The sequence below is a fragment of the Saimiri boliviensis genome, chromosome 4 (genome assembly GCF_048565385.1).
Source record: "Saimiri boliviensis isolate mSaiBol1 chromosome 4, mSaiBol1.pri, whole genome shotgun sequence".
Lineage (NCBI taxonomy): Eukaryota > Metazoa > Chordata > Mammalia > Primates > Cebidae > Saimiri > Saimiri boliviensis.
The window spans coordinates 99,807,427-99,832,805 of NC_133452.1; the positions used below are offsets into that span (position 1 = coordinate 99,807,427).

Genomic DNA, 25,379 nt, shown 5'->3' on the forward strand with positions numbered 1-25,379 from the left:
TTGTATGACTGACCCACAAACATATAACTTTTAATTTTTTTTTTTTTTTTTTTTTTTTTTGAGCAGGAGCTGGGCCTTGATGGCCCCTGCCCCAACCCCAAGCCACATTTATGATACAACCCATCACAGCTGGATTTTAAAAATACACAAAAAAATATATAATATACATTATAAAACCTAGGTGGGGTTTGGAGGTGGCCTGAGCGATATGCAAACGGTGAGGACCTTCAGGAAGCTCGGGCAGGGTCCGGATGAGGAAGGGAAGGGGCACAGTACTTCATATGAAACTCATAAATACCCACAGGTGGCTGCTGGTCAGGCCTGGCTGGCTCTGGGGGCCTGGGTGTTGAGAAGGGGCAGCAGGGGAAGGGTTAACCTTCAAGTCCCAGCACTGGGTCTGGGAGCTGCTGCTCCGGGCAGGTAGACTGAGGTGAAGAACCTAAGGGAGCAGTGCCCACCAAGGTTTGCCAGATCCCAGCCTTGGGCAAGAGAAAAACCAAAAGCCTTCTGCTAGCCCTCCCTCCGGGCTTCTGGTCTGCCCAGAGGCTGGGACTCCTTCCTCTACCTTGCCCTCAATCTGGAGGGTGCTGGGGCTTGCCCCATCTTCCTGGAGCCCCCCTGGTTGGCTTCTGGGCTGATGGGGTGCCTAACAGGGTCTGCTGCTGTAGAAACAGGTGCTCCCCTAACCCAGCTGTCCTCGAGGAGTTTGAGGCGGCTCCACTCTTCACACTGCAGAGCCTCTCCCCGCCCCTGTGGCCAGCGCCGCCCCAGGGAGGTAGTGTAAACCTGGGCTCTGGGAACAGGCAGCCCTGGACGAGAACTCCAGCTCTGCCCACCTCTCCTGTGGGTCCCTCAACTTCCTGGAGCCTCGGCACTTCATCGGAAACCTGGAGACCCACACTCGCTGTGCAGAGTCTAGCACCGCACAAGCCAGGCAAGGAGTCTGGGCACGAAGCCCGGCACACGGAAGGGGCAAAGAAGTGTGGCCCCTCTGCCCTCAGAGCCCAACCCCGACCTGACACTCTCCTTTCCCAGGGCCTCCACTTGCTGACTCCCTCAGTCTCCATCCTGCCCTCACCTGCCCATGACACTCCCCGACAGTGGGGCAGTGGCCACACATGCCAAAGGCTGAAGGTGTTCCCCCTCCCCACCTCTCTGAGGTCATATGAGGCTGGGCAGAGCGGAGTGATGGTGGGTCAGCGCTGCGGGCAGGCTGCCCCACTGCTGAGCCCTCCTCTCAAAGCGCAGAACAGTGGCAGGGAGTGTGTGTGCTGGGGTAGGTGGGGAGGCCTCCTGGGTCCTGGGCCTGAGGCCTGGCAGGTAGATGAGTCCTCAATCCTGGACCCCCCCTAGGGGTGCCAGGCAGATGTGGAGAGGAGATGCTCACCCTGCATCCTTACGGAGGCGCAGAGGGTACCCTAGTCTTTGACGAGCTTGTAGACATGGTGCTGGGCCCCGTGCTCGCTGGTGGAGACTTCGAAGACAAAAGCAATGACAAGCAGGGTCTCCTGGGAGTCCCGGCTCGTGACCACCTAGGGGGCGAGCAGGTAATAGATTCAGGAGGTCAGGGGAAACAGGGCCATGGGGCAGGGAGCCGAACAGACCCTTCTTTCCGGATCTGTGCCTCCCATCCGAGTGATGTGTCTGGCTACCCAACTTTGAGGCCCTTGACCTGTGGACTCGCCATAACCCCTGCTGGCCCCCATACCTGCAGGATGGTGAAGTTCTCCAGCACGCTGTTCATCATGTACTTCTCGGGCAGGTGCTTCAGCTTGTGGATGAAGTTGATCATGTACTCACACATGGGCGAGCGGTGGATACGGTACACAAAGCGCCCGTTCTCCAGCCTGGCGTACTCAGTCTGCAGAGAGCATGGAGAAGGCGTCACTCAGCCAGCCTGCTCCCAGCCCCACCAAGCCACCCCAAGCCCCCACTCACCTCTACCTTCTCTACCACCTGTTTTCCAAAGGAGCACACCTTGGTGGAGACGCTGATGGTCATGCTATCAGCAGAGCTGTACTGAGAACTGACCCCATAGAAGGCTCCTGGGCCCTCCTGGATGGTGCTGTTGAGGTCGGCCTGGGCACGGGGGCGGGGGTGTCAGGTGCTAGCAGAGACCAGAAGGATTCCCGCCACACCACATCAGAGTCCTGCCCAAGGACCCATCTCTGGCACTCTGCCCATAAGCCATGAGGAGATGGAGCAGGGCCGGAAGTCAATGCAGTGGGCCTGGATGTTGCACCTCTGGGGTTGGGAAGGGGGCTGGGAGCAGAGAGGGCCGGGGGACTCACCCAGAACTTGACGAGGAAGAAGGCATTAGGGGGCCCCTTCTCATAGAGCTCCTTCAGTCCCCCCTTTTTCTCGGGGAACTTGTCATAGATCTGGCGCACATCTACTGCCTCCAGGGGTGGGTCTGAGAAGGCGGGGTTTGTCTGGCCGATGTGCACAAACAGGTGTTTGCTGTACTGTGGGGAGGGCCCAGACAGGGTCAGGAGAGCACTGACATGCAGACCCGACGGCGGGGAAGGGGGCACTGCACAGGCACAGGATTGCCTGGAGCTCCCTGAACAGGCCACCCCTCAACCCAGGACCCTGAGTTTCAGTTGTGGATCACCTGGCCGGCCTCTCCACAATCGTGCAAAGCCTCACCCTCACCCGCAAACATGTTACCGTGTCAGGGTCTCGCTGCACCTCCATGAAGGCTGAGTACTCGAGGAGCCGCAGCCGGGAGGAAGCAATGGTGCGGTCCTGCCACACGGGCACAGAGGCAGCAGCTGGGGGCAGCGGGGCCAGGGGCTCATAACCTGGGAGGCGAGACAGATCCTCATCCACATGGGTGCACGCAGGTTCTTACTGACAAAGCCACCCCAGCCTGCAAAGGTGCCCCTTTTGGAAAGGAACATGGGTTGGATTTTTTGACTCCCCTGCTAGGTGTCCTTGTACAGTGTACAACCTGCACAACCATATGTGGTGGCCCTAGCAGTAAACATCAAAAACATTACTCTGTGTGACTATTAATGTGTGTTTAAACAGAAAACACAGAGAAGTCAAAAAGGGAAAGAACCCTTACCCAGAATCCCACCATCTAGAGAGAGAGAGCCTTGTTAAGATTTCAGCGCATTTCCTTACAGGGATGTGTATAAATGTAGATTTTGGAGGTGTGTACTTGTGGCTGTGTACTGGCTATCGTTTTTTTTTTTTTTTTTTTCTTGAGACAGAGTTTCACTCTTGTCACCCAGGCTGGAGTGCAATGGCACAATCTCGGCTTACTGCAACCTCCGCCTCCTGGGTTCAAGCGATTCTATCCTGCCTCAGGCTCCCAAGTAGCTGGGATTACAGCCCTGTGCTACCACGAGCTCATTTTTTGTATTTAGTAGAGACGGGCTTTCACCATGTTGGCCAGGCTGGTCTCGAACTCCTGACCTCAGGTGATCCACCTGCCTCAGCCTCCCAAAGTGCTGGGATTACAGGCGTGAGCTACCATGCCCAGCTTGGCTATGGTTTTGTGCCAGAGATCTGGAAGCAACATTGTGCAAGGTAAGGGGGCTATTCCTGGCCTGTCCCAATCTCCTACAGGTGTCACCACCCTCTCCCTCCCAAAGCAAACACACATAGGCCCCAGCTCTGAGCAGAGGTGCAGGTGAGAGCCCCTCACGTGGAGAACTTACTGCTGAGTGTTGGCGGCAGGGGCGGCTGGATGGGGTAGGCTGGCTGTGCAAATGGCTTGATGCTGCAGACAAGAGCACAGCCTGGTGAGAGGGCTCCCTCTTCCCCACCTTCCACCTGGCCCAGACCCTCTTCCAGGACCCTTCAGGCGTCCCCAAACTTTTTACACAGGGGGCCAATTCACTGTCCCTCAGACCGTTGGAGGGCCGCCACATACTGTGCTCCTCTCACTGACCACCAATGAAAGAGGTGCCCCTTCCTGAAGCGCGGCGGGGGGCCGAATAAATGGCCTCAGGGGGCTGCATGCAGCCCGCAGGCCCGTAGTTTGGGGACGCCTACTATAGGAAGTCACCCAGCCTTTCTGCTGAGGCCTAGAAACACAGGCTGAAAAGCGAACTCACAAGCTTTTTGTTTTTTTTCCACATTTAACTTTTGTGAAATCCTACCATGTCTCCCAGCTGATCTGAGCGTACAATGTAGCATTTCAAACCCCCCAACCCTGAAAAGCTGGTCCTTATGCTGAGGGTGTGTCTTTTGACGAAAGTTGTTTTAAGAGTTGAGGAACCAGCACACTTCACCACCTGACTGAATAACTGCGAGACTGCCTCAGAAACTGAGTGAAAAGTAAATGAAGGGACAGGTGACAAGTGGATGCATGCTAATGAGAGAACGCATAGGTGAGCAGCCAGCACATCAGCTCGCCTGCTGCACTCTCCAGCCCTCTATTTTGTTTGTTTTTTAGAGACAGGATCTCCCTCTGTTGCCCAGGCTGGAGTGGCAGTGGTGCAATCAAGGCTCACTACAGCCTGGAACTCTGGAACTCCTGAGCTCAAGCAATCCTAGCCTGCCTCAGCCTCCCAAGTAGCTAAGACTACCCAGGCACACACCACCACGCCCAGCTAATTTTTTTTTTTTTTTTTTTTTTTTTTTTGAGAGAGCAGATCTTGCCACTTTGCCCAGGATGATCTTGAACTCCTGGCCTCAAGCGATCCTCCCACCTCGGACTCCCAAAGTGCTAGGACTGATTACAGGTGTGAGCCACCACCCAGTCTGCATCCCTCTATTTTTGAATTAAAACTTTGCTCAGCTGTTGCTGGAGCTCAAATGGGATGGAAGCGCTGTGTGGCTGCCAGCAGGAACAGGGCATGGGACGGTAAGTCCAATACTCACTCCTGAGAAGGTCCAGGCTGCTGTCCCAGGAGAGGGGGGCTGCTCCAGAACTGCAGGGATGAGACAAGGCCCAGCAGCCCCTCAGCATCCACGAACCCCATGAAAGCCCATCCTTTATGGCACACCCCGACACCAGCCCACCTCCTGTGACCCATGTACCCTCGAGGAAGTGGAGAAGACGGCCTGGGGCAGAGGGGAGGGTGGGCTGAACTTGTTTTGCAGGACACTGGCAGAGACGATCTGGGCAGAGGACATGGATGCCATGCTCTGAAGGGCTTTGTCCTTGGAGACCTGGTCCTGGGGAGAGGGGGCGGCATGAGGCCAGGGCCAGGCTGGATGGGGCCAGGGCTTGCTTTAGGGGCCCCTCCCAGAACCTGGGTAGAGTCCAAAGCACTAGAATGACAGGTGTTCCTCAAGGTCCAGGCCTGGATTCCAGCCCCAGCTCTGCTGTGTGGTCTTGGGAGAATCTCTGCACCTTCCTAGCCTCAGTCTCCCAAGTGTCCCTCACCTCTGACCACAATTCATGGTAAGAAATTATTTTATGTTATTCCAAAGGCCAATATACATCAAGATGTTTCCTCTTACTAATAGGTCCAGTACTCTCCTATTTTCTGTGTCATCAGTGGTTCTCAAAATACGGTCCTTGGACTGACACACCAGCATCACCTGGAAGCATGTTAGAAATGTACCTTTTTATTTTTAAAAAATTTTTATTTGTAGAGATGGGTGCTTGCTACATTGCTCAGGCTGCTCCCAAACTCCTAGGCACGATGGATCTTCCCCACCTTGGCCTCCCAAAGTGCTGGGCTTACAGGCATGAGCCACTGTGCCCAACCAGAAATGTATATTTTCCAGCCCCTGCCCAGACCCACTGAATCAGAAACTCTGACGTGAGGCCCAGAAATTTGCTTTAACAAGCCCTCCAGGTAATTCTGATGTACTCTAAGGTTTTTTGAGAACCACTGTATTTCATTTTTTTTTTTTTTTTTTTTGAGACAGAGTTTCACTCTGTCCCCAGGCACCAGGCTAGAGTGCAATGTCGTGATCTCAGCTCACCGCAACCTCTGCCTCCCAGGTTCAAGCAATTCTCCTGCCTCAGCCTCCCAAGTAGCTGGGACTACAGGCGCACGCCACCATGCCCAGCTAATTTTTTGTATTTTTAGTAGAGACGGGGGTTTCACCATGTTGGCCAGGATGGTCTCCATCGCTTGACCTCGTGATCCACCCGCGTCTGCCTCCCAAAGTGCTGGGATTACAGGCATGAGCCACTGCACCTGGCTGTATTTCACTTTAAAAAAACAAAAAACAAAAAACGAGGCTTATGCGCCTATTAAACTGGTTTCATAATCTATCATTTGAAAATCCTGTGTTAGGTGCTAAGACCCTTTCCCCTCCTCCCACTGGGGAGGGCCATGCTACTTACCAGGTTCATGGCCTGTGAGGGAGAGAGGGAAGATGGATTAGAGGAGGTGTGCAGCACCAGGGCTGTGGGGTGCCTACCTCCACCCAGTGCCCATGGGTTTTAGCTTCCGAAGAGCCCAAGGAAACTCAGTGGACCCTCCCTGTCCCCCCAGAGGGAGTGCTTCCAGCTGGGGCAAGCCCTGGAAAGGGCGGAGTGAGGGAGAACAAGCTGGCACCTCCTGGGTCTGTCTATGGGTTCTGGGCCTGGGGGCCTGGGGGTGAGAGGCCCCGTCCATTGCACAGCTGTGGGCAGGAAGAAAAGAACACGGCCAGCATGAAGCCCTGAGAGGGGCCTTGGTCATGAACCCCACACTCTGAAATCCGCAGCTGCAGGACAGCCAGATCTGCAAGGAACTGCCATGCCCACCTCTATAGCCCCACTGGCCAGTACCCCGGGGCCTCCTCCCTGCCCACTGAAGTCCCCATGCAGTTAGTAAGCAGCAGTCAGGAGGAAGGAGAAGAAGAAAAACAGAGAAGAGGAGAGGTGGGCCTCAGTGGCCCCTCGATGGTCTCCTTCTCCCTCACTATAGGGCTGGGGGCTCTTGTTCAGTCTCCAGGGGCTGTGGCCCTGTGCAGCCTGGCAGGGCCGTGGGCTTCCTGCTGCCACTTGTGTTTCTTTCTGGACCCCCTCACAGCTTCTCAGCCCCTGGAACCACAGAGCAGCGACAGGCCTGCGCCTGGGAGGGTGCTGGGCAGGCCAGGCTGGGTGGCGGGGACCCCATACCTTCAGCTTGGACTGAATCTCCCGAGATTTCCGCCTGGCTAGAACCTGCAAGTGGCTAGAGACCTGCAGAGAGAAAAAGAAAGAAAGAAAAAGAACAGAAAGAGCGGAAGGAGAGGCAGGAACAGAGCTTCAGCCAGAAAAGAGGCACAGTGGGGCTGGAGAGCGGGCCAAGGAGAGGCCTGAGCTATGCAGAGATAGTGCCGCAGGTGAGGGGCCAGGAGGGCTGATGGCCCCCAGCAGGCACCCAACATACCTTGATGCCAACCTGGTACTCCCGCACCTTCTTCCGAGCTAGAACCTGTATGTGGCTGGACACCTAGGGGCCGCCCCGCGCCCCGCCAGAGAGGAAAACACAGACAGTGAGGAGGCACAGCCGTGGGGTGGCCGTGGGCAAGGGACATCCCAGCCCCCTCATCTCTAGGGGACTACATGGAAGTGGGTGGAACTGTTTTCTTTTTGAGACAGGGTTTATGTTGCCCGGGCTGGTCTCATACGAGTAGCTACGACTATAGGCATGTGCCATTGGGCCCGGTTCAGACACTTCTTGAACACGGCCGACGCTGCTCTCTTCTTGGACTTGTCACGGTAAGAGCCACAGGGGCTTCCAGCGCCACCATGTACAGGTGCTCAGGTTGTCCACGGGCCAGAGGACACCAGTGAGGGCTGAAATCCAGCCCAAGTTCGGCTGCCCAGCTACGTGGCCTTCTACGAGGCTGTGCTTGCCCCTGTCCTCCCACCAAAAGGGGCGACTTTTTCTCACTGGTGTCCTCAGCGGAGACATCTTTTTCTAATTGGCGCCACAGGGGCTAGCAATGGCCATGGTGCTCCTGTTGGCTACTAGCGTATACACCAAGGCCACATCCTCCACAGGGATCTCCCCAGCACCGCTTCCTGAGTCCTCCTATCACCCCCAACCAGAGCCCCAGCCTATGAAACCAGGCCTGGCCCTCCTCCTGCTTTGCTCCCATAACTTTTCCCCCCAGTACACCTTCTTTCTGCTTGGGCTAATATATGCCAGTGGGTATATATGTACTCAATAGGTGCCCTTAATTGCACTTCTCTGGCAATCTCCTCCTTGAAGTCTCTGTTGGCAAACTTGAGCTAATCACGGTCTGGATGTGTGTGCCCTGGGCTGTGTGCCCAGCCGACAGAACAGACCCTTGACCTTGTCAAAGATCTGACCCAGAGGCGCAGAGAACCCAAATGCCACTGTTTTCCCCAGGAAACACACAAAGCCTTGAGGCCGCTCCACACTTTCAGCATCGGCGATTGGCTTTCTCTGCAGGTTGTTTTGATCCCCACAAAGCAAGCTCCTTTTTCTTTTTAATCATAGCCTGACAGTGAGTATGTAAGTGATACCACCTGGTTAGGACCTGGGTGGGTGCTCCTCACGCTGCCTCACTGAGCCCAGGAATCAGACTCCTATCCAGAAAAATTACTGATCACTTCGTGCTGTGACAGTAACTGATGTTTATTGAGCACAGATACTATTGTCCTCTGCATTTACACATACTGACCCTTGATGTTTACAGCAACATAAAAACAGGTACTAAGGCCGGGCGTGGTGTCTCACGCCTGTAATCCCAGCACTTGGGGAGGCCAAGGCAGGTGGATCACCTGTCAGGAGTTCAAGACCAGCCTGACCAACATGGGGAAACCCAGTGTCTCTAAAGTACAAAAATTAGCCGGGCGTGGTGGTGCGTGCCTGTAATCCTAGCTACTCTGGAGGCTGAGGCAGAAGAATCGCTTTAACTGCAGAAGCAGAGGTTGCAGTGAGCCGAGATCATGCTATTGCACTCCAGCCTGGGCAACGGAGCGAGACTCTGTTTCAAAAACAACAAAAGTACCAATATCCCTGACTTCGGATGACAAAACGAAAGCCTGGATAGGTTAAGGAACTTACCCAAGGTCACATGGCTGGGGGCTACAGCCAGGATTCAAACCCAGACCGTCTCACTCCAGAGCCTACTTACTTTACCACCAAACTACACTACCAGGACTCGCTTGGACCCTGAGCCCAGAAGATTGCCTCCAAATGGCCAACTCTGTGACAGCTGAAAGTCCTAACGTAATATTTAGCTCTTTTGTCCATATGGAGGCACTGTGCTTGCCATGAATTGCTACATGTATGTATCTATAAAAACCTAAAACTGCATTTCTTTGCCAAAAGTAATTTTTTTTTTTTTTTTTTGAGACAAGAGTCTCACTCTGTTGCCCAGGCTGGAGTGCACTGATACGATCTTGGCTCACTGCAACCTCTGCCTGCTGGGTTCTAATGATTCTCCTGCCTCAGCCTCCCAAGTAGCTGGGATTACAAGTGCGTGCCGCTGTGCCCAACTTTCTGTATTTTTTTTTGTAGAGATGGGGTTTCACCATGTTGGCCAGGCTGGTCTCGAACTCCTAACCCAAATAATCCACCCACCTCAGCCTCTCAAAGTACTGGGATTCCAAGCAAAAAGTAAAAAAAAAATTTTTCCCCACAAAAAACCCTTGAAGATAACAAAAAGTAAATTTTAAAAGGACCAAGAAAACCTTGTCAGTGGTTGCTCTTTGTAACACATAAAGACATGGCTTGTCCTCAAAACCAGAGGACAGGTCCCCTTACACTGGGATCTAAAATCCCAGAGTTCTAAGAAAGAGTAAAGACAGGGGGAGTTCCAGCCTTGTACTTTATGCCCTTGTGATAAAAGCAGTGGTTTCCAAAATTCTGAGCTTGTCAACAGCTGGTTTGTAAAAGTTCATTTTCTGGGCAGTCCTCTCAGGCTGCTGAGCAGAAGCAGGTGTGATGAGGGTCCCTGAGTTCAGAGGCTGGGATGTGCCCCACCTCTGCAGCCCACCCTGGCCTCAGTTCAAAGGGACCCAGCTTGGCTGGGTGCGGTGGCTCCTACCTATATTCCTAGCACTTTGGGAGGCTGAGGCGGGAGGACCGCTTGAGGCCAAGAGTTCAAGAACAACATGGCCAACACAGCGAGACCCCCATCTCTATATTAATTAAAAAAATTTTTTTAATTAAAAAAAAAAAGTGACCTAGCTTAATGACAGCCCCTTCCCACTCTGACTAACAGCTTCCTATGAACAGCTCTTCTGGGTAGAGGAGGACCCACTGAGAGTTTGTTTCTAAGCTCAGAACAGCTTTCTGTTTATAATAATGACCATAATAATAATAATAGCAAATTCTTCGGCAGCACTTACACTGTTCTAAGAGTCTTCATATGTTAACAAATTCAATGGCTGAGGATGCAAGGCTGGGAAGCCCACTACTCCCCACTCCAAGAAAGAACCAGTATTTGACCCCAAGGGTTCCAGGGAACAGGGCCCTGTGGGCTCCACGTGGTATCCCTGGTGCCTAGAACATAGCAGCAGGTCAGTCATTTGCTAAATGAATAAATTCAGTACTACCTGAGCTGGGCTTAGGGAGGGTGGTTCATAAATGCTTCAATGAATGAGGGATCGTTGCCACCACTACACTGGGTGGGGAGGCTCAGAACCTTCCTTTGAGAAGGCGGTAGAACAGGGTGGACTTGTCATGGGGATCTGTGGGTCCATATCCCATCAGGACAGGAGGCTGGGAGCGCTGAGAGCAGCACTGGCCTCCATTCCACCAGGTCCTGCCTCCAGCCTGGCCTCTCTCCCCAGCACCCCAAAGGGCAGTGAGTGGTCAGAGAGGACAGTGGAGCCATCACTCCAATCCATTCCCTTCATGTTTCTGTCACCACACTGCCACCTTCCCTGGACCAGAAGCCACAATTGTCTCTTACATCGTCATTTTTCTCCATTTCCACCACCACGACCCTCAGCCCAGACCCTGGCACAGTTGATCTAGGCCTTTGCTGGTGCCCCTGAGGGCCAGCCTCCCTGTCTCGATCCAGCCCTCTCTAATCCATCGACCAGGCTGCTTGAGGGCCTGTGTTCTCAGCAGCTGCCACCTGCCACTCCCCGCTCCATACCCTCCCATGGCCTACTGCTGCCCCTTGGGGAACTTGTCACCCATGTCTCTGCTGAGTGTCCCCTAGCCCAGCAGTCCCCACCCTCCCTCCGCCACACCACACTGCCCACCAGCATGGCTCTTTCCTGACTGGGGGCCTCGAGGAAGTTACTTAACTTCCCTATGCATCAGTTTCCTCATTGTAAAAAAAGAGAGAATTACTGTACCTATCTAATATGGTTGCTGAGAGGATTAAATAAATTAACTTAAAGGAAGCGCTGTATGGGTTTACCATGATTATTCGTTGTATATCCAACTTCCTCAGCCTGGAAGGAAGAGCCCTATCCCTTTTCTCTGCCTGGCTAATTCCCACTCCTTCTTAAAAATACATCCTGAGTGTCACCTCCTCCAGGAAGCCTTCCCAGCTCTCTCTCTCCCCTCCCCCAGCCCTGCCAGAATTAGCTGCTTATCCCACAGTGCCCTGCACCCGCCCTCTCTCAGCCATGCCACCCTGCTCTGTACCCGTCCGTGTGACCATCTGGCTCCCTGGCTGGTCAGTGAGCCACTCAGGGCAGGGACCATGTAGCAGCCACGAAGCCCTGTGGGCTTATCTGTGGTCCCTGAACCAAAGGCCCTGGGCTGGGTAGTGGGTCCATCTCTCCAAGAGAAGTGGGAAGGGTGAATGGACTGCTCAGGGGTGGGAGGGGGTGAAGTCGAGGGGTAAGGGGAGCATGATGAGGCCAGGAGGGTGGCAGGCCAGGCCAGGGGCAGCCTTGAGGAGGTGGGCCGGGTAGGGGCAAGGGGCTTGACCTGGAAGCCGGGCCCGTCGTAAACCGTGTCTCTACCTGTTTTCTCGTCCGAGTCTTCCCCGTCCTCAGTTTAATATAGCGTGCAATCAACTCGTTTCGACCTAGATTGGAGTGAGAGAAAAAAATGAGGAGTGGGCAAAGGGTGGAGCCAAAGGCTGGAGACCCTACCCCACCGGGAAGCCACTCCAGGACCCTCCCCCAAAACCCTGCTCTTCTGTTCCCCACTCTCTTCACTCCAAGCTGCACGCGCAGGGCAGGCAAAGGTGACTAGGGAGTCCCAGCTTCATCCCACCGCCTCCGGGACCTAGAGGGGCTGCTCTTCAGGGAAAGGGTGCGTGAGGGGCTGCAAGGTAGGAGGACGCAGGGCCGAGCAGCGCTAAGCACCCTGACAGGCTTCCTTGCAGATAGACTGGGTGGCTGTGGTACAGGTCAGCAGGAAGGTGACAGGTAGGGCCTGTCCTGGCTGGGCACCCCATCCTCCCAGCCCCGGCAGTGCTTCCTGCCTGTGTGAGCAGCTCCAATGCTCTTAGTGCATGGATCTGTAGGGGCATGTGAAGGAGCCTGCCCCAGGTGAATGTCCTGCCCTTGCTCTGTCTTTACCCTGGACAAGTTCCTTCCCTTCTCTGGTGAAAGACCAGGAAGGACAGGAAGGCGGCACTCACAGCCTCCAATGTGCCGCCTACACTGGCAGCCTGTGTCAAGATGTGTCACTGAGCATGTCACCATGTCCTTGTGCCTGTCACCCACATGTCACCAGTTCCCAGTGTCTCTCCTTCCTGTGAGAGCCTTGGGGTGGGGGGCTCCGCTCTGCACCACGGATCCCCAAATCCAAACACTCTGCCCCCCAGCCCCATGGCCTCCCCAGAACGGCCAAATTCTCCAAATTCCTCTCTGATGACAGAACCGGCCCCATTGCTCCTCCCTTCTCACCAGCCCCTCTCCACCCCTCTCTCCACCCTGTCTAAAAATACCCTGTGGGGCTCCCCAGCCTGGGAGGCAGCAGTGGGGGCAGACATTACCCACCCTGCGGAAGGCGCCCTGGACCATCTGCCTGCCCCCAAGGTGGGGCTCTGGGGCTGGGGTGGGCGTGAATAATGGGGCGTGGCCAAGGGGCATGGGGCAGCCCAGATCACTTCCCACAGGCTCGCCCTGTGAAGGGCTGGGCCCGCCTTGCTCAGCCACGGGCTGCAGGGAGGAATGGGGGGGCTGGCCAGAAACCAGGCCCAGAAACGTCGAGTTATCCCAAAAATGCAACTCTGGGAGAGCCCTCTCAGGGCTAGACAAGAGGGGACACTCCCTTCTGGAAGTGAGCAAGATGGCAGAGAGAAGGGCCAGCAAACACAAGGAATGGGGACGGGGACTGAGGAGGCCTCTGTCCCCGTGCGACCTCCCACAACTCGTACTGGAGGGATCTGTGTTGGGACTGTCACCGGGCCGCCTTTCCACATCCTCCTCCGCGAAGGGATCCCCTTCCGGGCTGACCCAGTTTCTCGGGCCCACTGAGTCACCTCGAAACCTCCAGGCCGGTAGCAGGGAGGAGAGGAGGAGCAGGCGGCGGTGCCGAGGTGTGGGCTGCACCCTGGTTGGGGGGCAAGCCCGGCTTGTTTATGAGGAGCAGCGCGGAGGAGGATCCAGACACACAGGCTTGCGCGCCCAGACTCGCCCGGCCAGCGGCAGGCCTCCGGACGTCACCAAACCGGTTGGGTGAGGGGGCAGAGAGCAGGGGGAGGGGCCGCCCGTGCACGCACCGTACATCTTGCCCTCGTCCGACAGGATGATCTTGCGCCGGCCGCAGGGCGGGTAGATGGCCAGGGCCTCCTGGAAGCTCTGCTCGATGTCCGGGCTCCACACGCCCTCAGCATCGTTGTCCAGCCCCTTGTCCAGGCCCTCGGGCCCATCCTCCCGGGCCTCCCCGGGGCTGCTGCTGGCGTTCCAGCTGTTGGACGCTATTGTGCTGGTTGCTCTGGGCTCTGGGCCTGAGCCCACCGGGCAGCCGAGCCTAGGGGACAGACAGAGAGGGATTGGGGCCAGGGTCCTCCTCGACCACAGTAATCTCTATCCCACAGCCGCTGGCTCTGGAGCTCCGCCCCCACCCCAAGCCCACCCTAGGGGCAGGTGTTCAGGGTGGTATGGAAGTAACCAGAGGAACAACCACAGTTTGTTCAGAGCGGTGTGACCTGCGATGCACGAGCTACTTCACCTCTCTAGGCCTGAGTCCTGTAAAACAAAAGGGTTTCCTGAGGTTGTGAGAGTTAAAATTTAAATGAGCTCATGACAAAGTACCAGCCACATGCCTGGCTCATAACACTCAAGAAATAGGTAATCGGGCAGGTGCAGTGGCTCACACCTGTAATCCCAGCACTTTGGGAGGCAGAGGTGGGCAGATCACAAGGTCAGGAGATCGAGACCATCCTGGCCAACATGGTGAAACGCCGTCTCTCCTAAAATACAAAAAAAATTAGCCGGGTGTGGTGGTGCACACCTGTAATCCCAACTTCTCAGGAGGCTGAGGAATCACTTGAACCTGGGAGACACAGGTTGCAGTGAGCCGAGACAGCGCCACTGCACTCCAGCCTGGACAACAGAGCAAGACTCCATCTCAAAAAAAAAAAAAAAAAAAAAAGATAGGTAATCAATAACACCACCACCACCTCGCACCAACACAGCACTTTTGTAGGGGAAAGGTATTTTCATATTCATTCAAATCTCACAAAACTAGGCTGGTGCGGTGGCTCATGCCTATAATCCCAGCACTTAGGGAGGATCACTTGAGGCCAGGAGTTCGAGACCAGCCTGGCCAACATGGCAAAACCCTGTCTCTACTAAAAATACAAAAAAAATTTGGCTGGGCAAGGTGGCTCATGCCTGTAATCCCAGCACTCAGGGAGGCCAAAGCAGGTGGATCATTTAAGGTCAGGAGCTCAAGACCAGCCTGACCAACATGGTGAAACCCTGTCTCTACTAAAAATATATTTAAAAATTAGCTGGGTGTGGTGGTGTGCATCTGTAGTCCCAGCTACTCGGGAGGCTGAGGTAGGAAAATTGCTTGAACCCAGGAGGCGGAGGTTGAGGTGAGCCGAGATCAAGCCACTGCACTGCAACCTGGGTGACAGAGTGAGACTATGTCTCAAAAAAAAAATTAGCAGGGCATGGCAGCACACTCTTGCAATCCGAGATACTCAGGAGGCTGAGATACAAAGATCACTGAACTCCGGAGGCAGAGGTTACAGTGAGCGGAGATGGTGCCACTGCACTCCAGCCTGGATGACAGAGCAGACCCTGTCTCAAAAAAACAAAAAAAAACACTAAAGCAGAGAAGGTAGGGAATGAAGCCCGTTATTCAGAGAGGAAAACTGAGGCTCCCAAGGTCACACAGCTGCCAAAGACACCCTGAGGAGCACAGACGGGAGTAGCAGAGGCGCAGGGCTGTGCTTCCTCAGCTCTCTCTGGCAGCTCCTCCTCTCCAGTGTCCAGATCCCCAACCGGGGACTGCCACCCTCACTCTCATCCCAGCATCAATGCCACCCTGCTAAGGATCCCTCAGGGGACAAAGAGAGTCTCTGACTCAGGAAGGGCATCATTTCACCTTTCCCAAATTTATACTAACCAGAACCCTGCCAAGGGGGCTAATGTGGGGCAGGAACTGCCCCAGGAATTACAAAAAGGGAGCTGTCGAAGGAGCAGCTGAGAAGGTGCCTGGCCGGCAGCCTGGCTCAACATCACCCGCCCCTCTATCCCACTTCCTGTTCCAGCACCTCCAGGCCCCACAGCAGCCTGTAAACCACCCACATGCCCGCCCTGGCCCTGGCCCATCCTCCATGTGGGCCAGGGCTCTGTAAACTGTGAGCGCCCTGAACCCACCAGGCCCCCCATCACTCACAACCCCGAGACTCACCCCAAATCCCCTTCAGTCCCAGAACCCCTGTATCCAATGTATTTAGGAAACCTAAGAGCCTGTGCTGGCTGGATCCTGGGACTTAGCTCTGGGCAGTAGGGAAAGGGGAGGGGTGGAGAAGTAGGGGACCCCATCAGAAGCCAGGGAGAGAAAGATGAATTCCAGCTGCATGGGTGGGGGTGGACTCTGTAGAGCCACCTGTTCAGTTAGGGAGGCTTGAGAGGGTCACTAGTAGAATGAGGTGGAGAAGGACTGAGGGGCATGAGTGTCAGCTAGTTATTTGGTTATTCTAAACTATTATTCAGCTAGTTAATCAGCTATTCAACTAGTTATTGTAATTATTCTAAACTATTGAGTTTAGATTTAATATTACTACTAATAACAGTATCTGCTATAAGCCAGGCACTGTTCTGTGATTTCACACACATTGACTCATTTAATCCTCGAAATAACTCTATGGGGCAGGTACTATGCTTATTCCTAGTTTATAGATGAGGGAATCCAAGAAACAGAGAGGTTAAGCAACTTGCCTTAGGGCACACACAAGTTAGTGCTAGGGCTGGGTTCTGAACCCAGGTAATCTGGCCTCAGTTTTATAACCAGGAGGCTTGCAGGGAGGGTGCAGAGAAACCCCACCACCTGGAGAGAGAAAGAAGGTTCAGCTGTCATAGCAACCGCCCTATGTCTGCCCAGGGGGTCCCCCTCAGCCCAAGCAGCTGCAACAACTTCAAGGACTCCCGCACGGCCCATACAGCCCTTTCTGTGATGCCTACAGCAGGAATCTCCCATAGCCAGCCAGAAGGAGCTGTGCCTCTGACCCATCAGAGGGACAAGATGCCCTCATTCCTAGCCTGTCCCTCACCCCAGGAAACTGGATCTAGAGCCCCAGTCCCCTCCTCAACCAGAGGGGAATTCTTGGAATAGAAATGTGAGGTGTAAACAAAATAAAAATAAATAAATAAGGCCCGGTGCAGTGGCTCACGCCTGTAATCTCAGCACTCTGGGAGATGGGCGGATCAACTGAGGTCAGGAGTTCGAGACCAGCCTGACAAACATGGAGCAGCCCAATCTCTACTAAAAAATACAAAATTAGCTGGGACTACAGGTGGTGCATGCCTGTAGTCCCAGCTACTCGGGAGGCTGAAGTGGGAGAATCGCTTGAACCCGGGAGGCGGCAACAAGAGCGAAACTCAGTCTCAAAAATAAATAAATACATATATACATACATAAATACATAAATAGACTGAGCGAGGTGGCTCACACCTGTAATCCCAGAACTTTGGGAGGCTAAGGCAGGCAAATCACCAAGTCAGGAGTTCGAGACCAGCCTGGCCAACATGGTGAAACCCTGTCTCTACTAAAAATACAAAAATTAGCTGGGTGTGGTGGAGGGCACCTGTAATCCCAGCTACTTGGGCGGGCGAGGCAGGAGAATCACTTGAACCCAGGAGGCGGAGGTTGTGGTGAGCTGAGATCGCGCCATTGCACTCCAGCCTGGGCAACAGAGCAAAACTCTGTCTCACAAAAATACATATCTATAAATAAATAAATAAATAATGAAATGTGGGTGGTGGTGGCTCCCGACTATAACCCCAGCACTCTGAAAATATCACTTGAGACCAGGAGTTCAAGACCAGCCTAGGCAGCATAGTGAAACCCTTGTCTCTATTTTTAAAAATTAAATTAAAAAAGAAAAAAAAAGTGAGGGACAGGGGTGTGCTAGTGGGGGTGGGGCATCCAGTGACTCCCCTGAGTGGGGGGTGGGGCATCCAGTGACTCCCCTGTTGGAATAGTTGGGATGCAGGCTCTGCCGCAGGTATCTGTTCTGACCCTGCCACAGAGCTGTCAGAGGGGAGGGAGAAGAGGGGCTACAATGAGCTAAGACCCCTCTCAACCCCTTGCCCCTAGATCCTTCTGAAGCCTCTCTCCAAGCAGCAAGGGGCCAGGCAGCCCCAGACTTTTAAAGCAACTTTTCTGCCTCCCCCAAGTCCCTGCCCGCCACCTCTCAAGCAGGCCGTGGCCCCCCCTTCTGAGGGTGATGTCAGGCCTGTCCCGCCCCCCGCGGGAGCACTGTGGCCAAATATGGCGAACACAGCAGCAGGCTTGGGAGCTGGGACAGACTGGGGGGGGGCGGGGCAGGCGGCCCCTGGCTGGGACCGCTGGCAGCTGGTGAGGGGGAGGGGAGGGGGGACGGCCCAAAGGACGCGTCAAGGAGAGAATAGGACCACCGTCCCTCCCTTCCACTGGCTCCTAGGTGCAGGCAAGACTCACTTTCTAGGAACCCTCCTAGGGGCAGAGGTGCCAACTCGCCAAGTGGTACCCCCACACACAGCCATGCACAGGAGCACACTGTGCAGAGGGACTGTGTGAGTGCTTGGTGGACAACCATGTGAGAATGTGTACCCCCAAGCTGAGGCACACATGTGGGCGGTTGCGGGCAGGCAGCTGCCCCCAGCTGGGACCTGGACCAGGGTCTCAGTGGAAGGAAGTCCACAGGAGGCGTGAGCACTGGCTGCTCTGTTCTCCTAGAGACCCGGGTGTGCCTGCCTTCCTCTCCCGAGACCCTCTAACCGCTGGGACCCAGGCTAGGCTGAGAGAGGAGACTATGGCCTCCTGGACAGGTGCAGGCTGGGCTGGGACAAATGTGGGACTCTGGCATCGTGGACGGGTGGGACATCTAGAGAAGGCTGACTGAGGGCAAAAGAGCAGGCCCTGGGCTGCTGGCCGATGCTGCCCCCGTGTCTAGAAGCTCTGCCCCTTGCTGCACTGTGCCATGAAGAGGGGTAGGAGAGGGAGGAGACCCAAGTGAGGGTCAAGGGGAGGGAGATGGGGGTGGGGCCTGAGACAGACAGGAGGGGCAGGGGAGACAGGCTGGCAGAGAGTCTTGGGCAAAGAGAAGTGGAGGTGGACCCAGAGAGAAGAGACAGGAGAGTCACTGAGACAGAAAGCCCAACCCAGTGGGGGACAGACCAGAGCCCCACAGAGTGAAGGGAGAGACCCCAGCAGTGATGTGGAGGGAGGGCGGCAGGGGGGGCCGGGGTGCTAGAGAGTCAGACCAGCAGACTGACAGATGGAAGGGTGGGGGAGGAGGGAGAAGGGGTGAAGGAGAGGAGGGGAGAAGAAAGATGGGGTACAGACAGTGCAACCAACAGAGACCCAGAAAGCCAAAGACAGAGACCCAGAGAGACAGACACACAGCAGAGCGGGGTAGACCAGAAACGCAGATATGACAGGCATCAAGGGAGATCCAGGGAGGGGCAGGCCAGGAGGGAACTGGGAGAAAGAGAAAGACAGGGACAAGAACAGAGACCCCAAGGCCAAGGCAGAACCAGAGGGAGGGAGTGACAAGGAAGGCCACTGCTGCGGGCTGGGGTCAGCCACCATCCAGGACACCCCCACTCCCGTCTCAGGGGCTCCCACCCTCCACCTGCTCCCAGAACCCCTCCCATCTGCCCCTGCAGAGGAGTCCTGTTGTACCTGTCCTGCAAACCCGCCAGCAGGCTGCAGACCCCCAGGGGACTCAGTCTGCCTTCACCCTCATCCTGATCAGCCACACCTGCTTCCCCTCTCCCAGGGCCCTCAGCCTTCCAGGCTCAGAAGGCCTCTGGGTGGAGGCAGGGATGGGGGCTAGGAGGCTGGGTGAGCAGGCTTTGGGGCCCTGGGGAAGATAAGGGGCACCTTGCTGCCCACCCCCACCCTGGGGCCAGATCTGCCAGAAGAACTGGCTGGACAGCTCCAGGGATCAGGCCAGAGCTGGGGCCCGAGGCAGAGGCCCTGGCCCCCCACCCCCACAGGCCCTGCAGCCTCCAGAGCACCCAGCCTTCTACCTCCCTTTAGAGCACCCCCAGAGCCACTGCCTCAGTAGGAGGCACTGAAAAAGCCAGTCTGGGTGGGTGGGCACCTCCTGTCTTAATCCTCCCCCTGCACCAGCCCTGCTAGGAGGAGGACAAGATGAACTGTGACCTTCCTGGGTCTAGCAGACAGGAGTCCACCACGGCAGGGACCCCAGCCCTCAAAGCATTCTCACATGGAGTGAGGACATCACTCAAAATGTGAGAAGGTCAGTGAAATCAGCATTTTCCTCCCGAATCTCTGCCCTCAAACCTGAGCTAGGCTGCAGCCAGGGGGTCAGGGATGGGGAGGGCAGCTGAGGAGGGCTAAGGGAGCCTCCCATCCCCTCTGCCTTTTCCTCCCTCTTCCCCTACCCGCCCCACAGTGGGCCAGCTGTTCTCCAGCTGCCGTAAGCTCCCACCCTAGAAGTAGTCATGTTCTGGGGCAGCAGAGCGGGTAGGGATGGTATCTGCCTCCCCCACCTCCAGCCCAAGGACCCCGCAGGGACCCTGCTAAGCAGCCACACCCTGCCAGGCTGGGGAAGGATTCCCTCCTCCCTGGAACAGGGTCTCAATTTTTACAGGAGGAAGCAATTTGCAGAACCCACTAGGAGGGAGGTGGGGGCCCCTCCACTCTCTCCTTGCTTATTAATGTGTTTCCAATTTGGGAATCGAGGCTCTCTGCCCCTCCTCCCCACACTACTTGGGACAGGGGCTTTCTCAGGGAGCAGAGGAGGTTGGGATAGTCCCTCCAGGTGTCCTTCTGCAAAGCTCAACCGTTGTCACACCCCCTCTCCCTGAAGCAGTATAGGGGGTAGAAGGGTAGAGACTCAGCTCTCAAGTGGCCTGCAGGGAGAAAGCCCAGTTTCCAGACCTCCCTTCACCCCCTCCCTGAGACTGACTAGTCTCCTCATCTGGTCCTGGTCCCAGGGTGGGAAGCTCAGGTATCCAGTGGGAGACAGGCTAGGGAGGTCCCCGGGTTTCATGCCAGACTCCTGGTACTCTGGGTCACCCACTGGGCTCCCACCAGCCACTCAGTCAGTGCCCCCCATGAGAGCCTTGGTGTCATCTATAAACACACAGTCTTCCTCTGTGCCCCTCCTCTCGCTCGCACATACACAGTTGCATCACAGCCACTGTCCTGCACAGTCACTGTTACCTGCATCTCTCTCCTGTCAGGTTTTTAAAAAAATCTGTATTGTGATAAAATATGCCTGACATCAAGTTGACCATTTCAGCCATTTCTTTTTTTTTTTTTTTTTTTGAGATGGAGTTCTGCTCTTGTTACCCAGGCTGGAGTGCAATGGCGCGATCTCGGCTCACCGCAACCTCCGCCTCCTGGGTTCAGGCAATTCTCCTGCCTCAGCCTCCTGAGTAGTTGGGATTACAGGCACGCGCCACCACGCCCAGCTAATTTTTTGTATTTTTAGTAGAGACGGGGTTTCACCATGTTGACCAGAATGGTCTCGATCTCTTGACCTTGTGATCCACCCGCCTCGGCCTCCCAAAGTGCTGGGATTACAAGCGTGAGCCACCGCATTTTAGCCATTTCTAAGTGTACAATCGAGTGGCATTAAGTGCATTCCTTCTTCCTGTTTTTATCAGTGTCTTTTTCGCGGTCTTCCACATAGATGCCACACATGTCAGGGACCACAGGGCCCCAAACGCATCCCACAGAGCCTCCTACATGCCCTGCCTGGCACAGCCCTGGGGGTATCACCCACACTACCCGAGAGTCCCAAACACGCTTAGATAGTGACCACCCACCCACAGCGCCAGGATCAGTCACACCCCACAGTTTCTCTCACACACGGCATCGCTTTCAGGTGCTCAGTATCACCCACACGCCACACACTACATTCACGCTCAGCACACACATCGGATGGGGCCCACCTTGCTGGCACATACATCATGCTGACACGGAGTTGGTCATGTTGTTTTACTCACACATAGTGTCACACGTAAGCCACACACAGACAAACCTGAGGCCATCTCACATGTGGCGTCACAACATACAGGCCACAAGTGGTCACACCACGGCATAACACACCACACAGATCACCACTCGTCCAGCTTCTCACGCACAGGCACCCGCACGCACACATACACACAGCATCACACCAGCTCGGTGTCACTTGCACGCAGGTCACTTGAGCATCAGAGCCACGCCACTGTCATCCCCAGGCACACACAGATAGCTAGGCAGCTGGCTTCCTTCATTGGCATGTCCAGGGTGATGCCCTGGCACACACAGAACGTCCCCCATGCAGGTTCTCAGGTACACAGGCAGCGGCATGCCCGGACACATGAAGAGTCACTGGTTTCTCTTATGGGCGTGTATATCTGTCACACACACAAATGTCACAAAGTCACTGTTTCTCTCCTGCAGACACCCAGCCCCGCACAAGCCGCTCTGACCAGGGTTCGCTCCCACACACATCCAGCCCCACGTAAGGCAAGTCTCACCCACACAGAATGTCCCCCTACGGCTTCTCTTGCACACATCCAGCGTCACACACAGTTGCACTCTCATTTCCCTCTAACACTTCCTGCCCTTTCAGGCCTGGCAGGGAGCACAGGAAACAATCAGCACTCTAGGAAACCCCAAGGACTGAGGCTTTGGGGATATGCAGGGGGATGAACCTCTCTGGCCCTAGCCTCAACCTCCTGTGGGTTGGGGAAGACAGGCAGAGCCCTCTCCCCGGCAGGGTTCTCCCTGGAGGGAAGCAGCCCCTTCTGCAGACAGCCCAGGGCTAGCACAACACCAGGAGGGGAGGGGAGGGGAGGGGAGGGGAGGGAAAGGGAGGGAAGGCAGGGCAAGGCCACAGGGACAGGGCTGAGTGTGATCTGCTGACCTCCCCAGCTCTACCCAGAGGCAGATCCTCAGGGCCACCACTGAGACCCCCCCAGCTTCTACAGCCCCCATGTGGGAAGAAGAGGCTGTGACCTCCTAGCCCCTTCATAGAAAGCTGCAGCGTTTAGACCCCAGGGCTCCTCTCCTCATCCTGAACGGGGAGGAGGAAGAGGGCAGGACCAACAATTTCCACACTGAGTCCTGGGGCCCCCAGATGTGTGTGGGAGTGGGGCAGGGGGTTGGGCCACCCAAGTGGCCTCTGAGCATCCTTTGTGCCATCTAGCCCTGCTGCTAAAACCCACGACCACTTCAGAGGCAAGATCCCCCAATCCACCAAGCCTCCCTGTTCCTTGACACCTGCTGACTGCCACCTTTTCAGCCCTGTTCACCTGGCTGAGCTACTCCTCAGTCACCCCTTGGTTTGTCCTTGCCTTCTTCCTTGGGCCACTGGATCACTCACCCACCACTCCAGACCCCACCAGGTTCAGGTTCCATCATGGGAGAAGGAAGGCAAACTGGGAGACAGACTCTGGGAAGCACTCAGAGAAAAGGGACCTGAGAAGTCATTCATTCCAAGCAGGGAAACTGAGGCCCAAAGGGGCTTGCCAAGATGGCACAACTGGCTAAAGGTCCAGCTGGGACCAGATCCCTATTTCTTGATCTCCTCTCTTGAGATGTCTCCTCTGATTTTGATATTCCTTCAATTGGCAGAATGTGCCAGGGAGGGTGGGAGCAGGGCTCAGGACCCATGCGATGCTCCTGTACATACACTTAATACTCAGCTCTGTCCTGGCAACCACTGACCATTCTAATAAGCCATTCCCCAGCCCAGATGCGCTCATTAGCATTAATGATGGCTCCCTCCCTAGCGGGGTGGTGGAAGGCCCAAGAGCTTGGGACTCATACTGGCTCCTACCCTCTCCCTGAGGAGGGGCCATCCAGGGCCCCTGAAGTCACCCTTACTAGACAGCCTTGTCCTGGAAGATCTGTGCACTCCCTGCCCACTGGGTGAGCATAGACAGGGACCCAGAAGACCACAGAACCACATCCTTTAGGGTGTGCCCCTAGGAGAGAGGTCTTGGGGGGCAGGCTACAGGAGTCTAGAAGGGAGGGGACATAATTCCCCCAAATCTCCAACTTTGGCGGGGAGCCTTCCCTCCTTTTCCCAGGTGGTCCCAGCACTGGGGTGGAACATGTGTACAGAGAACCAGGCCACAAAAGACTGGCTACACAGAGCCGCCATGGGCACCAGCCCCTCTGAGCCATGTCCAGCCCCTACCCCTATACCCTGTTCTCCTGGACAACAAGTCCAGGCCTGACCTGGTTCTGCCCCTACCTGGAAAGAAGGAAAACACAGAAGGAGACAGCCCCTGAGAAGCCTGCCCCCAAGGCCTCTTTCTCCCTCCCTCACACTGAAAGAATCTCTCAGCCCTGGATCAGGGGCCCTCACCAGGAAAGTTGACAGAGCAGGGTCTCACTGACACTGCCCCAGGGCCCAGCTAGTCTGGAAAACAGACCCAGACCAGCGCCCCCAGCCCTCCCTCCCCTGGCAGGAATAAAGGGCATGACAGACAATGGAGGGGACCTGGGTAAGAAGCAGGGGACCAGCCACCCTTAAACTTTCTCAAGTCTAAACAAGGGCTCTGAGGAAGTGTGGCAAATAAAAGGCCCCAAATCCGGACCCCTCCGAGCCAAGCTCACAGAGCTCAGGGCTGGAACTCTGAACCCCTACCCTGACCAGGCGGCAGAACTGAAGGGAACATGAGTCCCTGCCTCTCAGGGGACATACGCCCGGGGCGCGCGGCTTTGCTCCCAGACACCCTCTACTACCCAGCGCAGCCGCAGGCACCGTGCGCAGAAACCGGCCTGGGCACGGGGAGGCCGGGCCCGAGGCCTGCGTGGAGCTGAGGCCGGGCGGGCTCCGAGAGCGCGCGGGCCGGGAGTCCAAAGGGCGGCGGGGCCCGGGATTGGGCGCCCCGGATATGAGCTCCCTGGTGGCAGGCAGGCCCTCCACACAGTGCGGCCCCCAGATCCCCGCCCGGACCCCCTAAGCGCGGACGGCGGGACAGGCGACGGCACGGGGTACATGGTCTCCCCGGCTTCCCCACCTCCCCCAGACCGACTCGTCCCAGTCGCGGGGAGGAGGGGGGGGAAGCCGGGGGGCGGGGCTTCCCGGAGAGATTTTCCCCCTTCCCTCTAAACTTCCCGGCACCCCATCCGGGGCTCCAGCTCCGGCTGGACAATAGCTCGGGGACCCAGTCCCCCTCGAGTGTCGCTCCCCCAGCCAGACCAGCCGACCAACCAAACCACCTCTCCCTAGCCGGGCCTCCTCCCGGCGTCCGCCCGGCTTACCTGGTCCGAGCTCGCGGGGGCGCTCCGGCCAGGCCGCTCCGCCGGGCCCGAGGGAGCCTCGAGGGGGGCCGGGGAAGGGGGGTCGTGGGGAGGGGGCTGGCCGGAATGTGCGGAATGAGCCGGGCTGGAGCGGGAGGCGCCGGGCGCGGAGGAGGGAGCGAGCGGGACGGAAAGTTTGTGTTGAGGAGCCGGGGCGGGGGTGGGGGCTGCGGGAAGGAGGGGGCGGGGCGCGCAGGGGGCGGTGCTGGCCGGGAAGGGCGGGGCCGTCCAGCCAGGCTTGGGCCGCCCACCCCGGGGCCTTGCGACCCGGCCACCCGGCCTGCGCGCCTGGACGCCCCGCTCCTCGCCCGCCCGTGCGGCGCTGCCTTCCTCCCCCAGCTCGCCGGGCCTCGCCCGGCTCCCGGGTACCCGCCGGAATTTGGGGCTCAAACCTGGGGCGGGGCTGAGGGCGGGGCTCCCGTCTCGTGGGCAGGGCTCCGGTCGGTGCCGGGGCCGTGGGTGCCGCGTCACGAGGAGCCCGGCGGAGCCGGAGCGCACGGGACCCGGGGCTCCGGGCCCCTCTACCCCAGTCTCGAGTTGCTGAGACGGAGCGCCCCTCCCGCTCGCGGGCCTGCCCCCAACTCCCGGGGCCCCAGACCCGGCTCCGCCCTGGCGGCTGCGTCCGCCCTGCCGGGACCCGGTTTGTCTGGTTCT

The 25,379-nt window shown here is 56.6% G+C and overlaps 1 protein-coding gene across 1 annotated transcript; it reads right to left on the reverse strand.

Moving 5' to 3' along the window:
* TEAD3 (TEA domain transcription factor 3) lies at positions 1–24,868 on the reverse strand. Its single transcript, XM_039465386.2, has 13 exons — positions 24,687–24,868; positions 13,504–13,754; positions 11,792–11,856; positions 7,275–7,337; positions 6,260–6,271; positions 4,996–5,133; positions 4,837–4,886; positions 3,669–3,730; positions 2,671–2,804; positions 2,292–2,465; positions 1,939–2,079; positions 1,709–1,861; positions 1–1,532 (listed from the first exon to the last, which is right to left on the reverse strand). The coding sequence occupies exons 2-13, from the start codon at positions 13,508–13,510 to the stop codon at positions 1,419–1,421; spliced, it is 1,113 nt and encodes a 370-aa protein (XP_039321320.1). The 5' UTR covers positions 13,511–13,754; positions 24,687–24,868; the 3' UTR covers positions 1–1,418.
* Positions 24,869–25,379: the final 511 nt, after the last annotated feature.

Bases quoted from the DNA above. Each gene is read 5' to 3' on its own strand.
- TEAD3 (XM_039465386.2), bottom strand. The intron at 2,466-2,670 runs GTAACATGTTTG...CCCTCCCCACAG, and splicing joins TGCAGCGAGACCCTGACACG to TACAGCAAACACCTGTTTGT. The intron at 2,080-2,291 runs GTGAGTCCCCCG...CCCCGTGCCCAG, and splicing joins TCTTCCTCGTCAAGTTCTGG to GCCGACCTCAACAGCACCAT.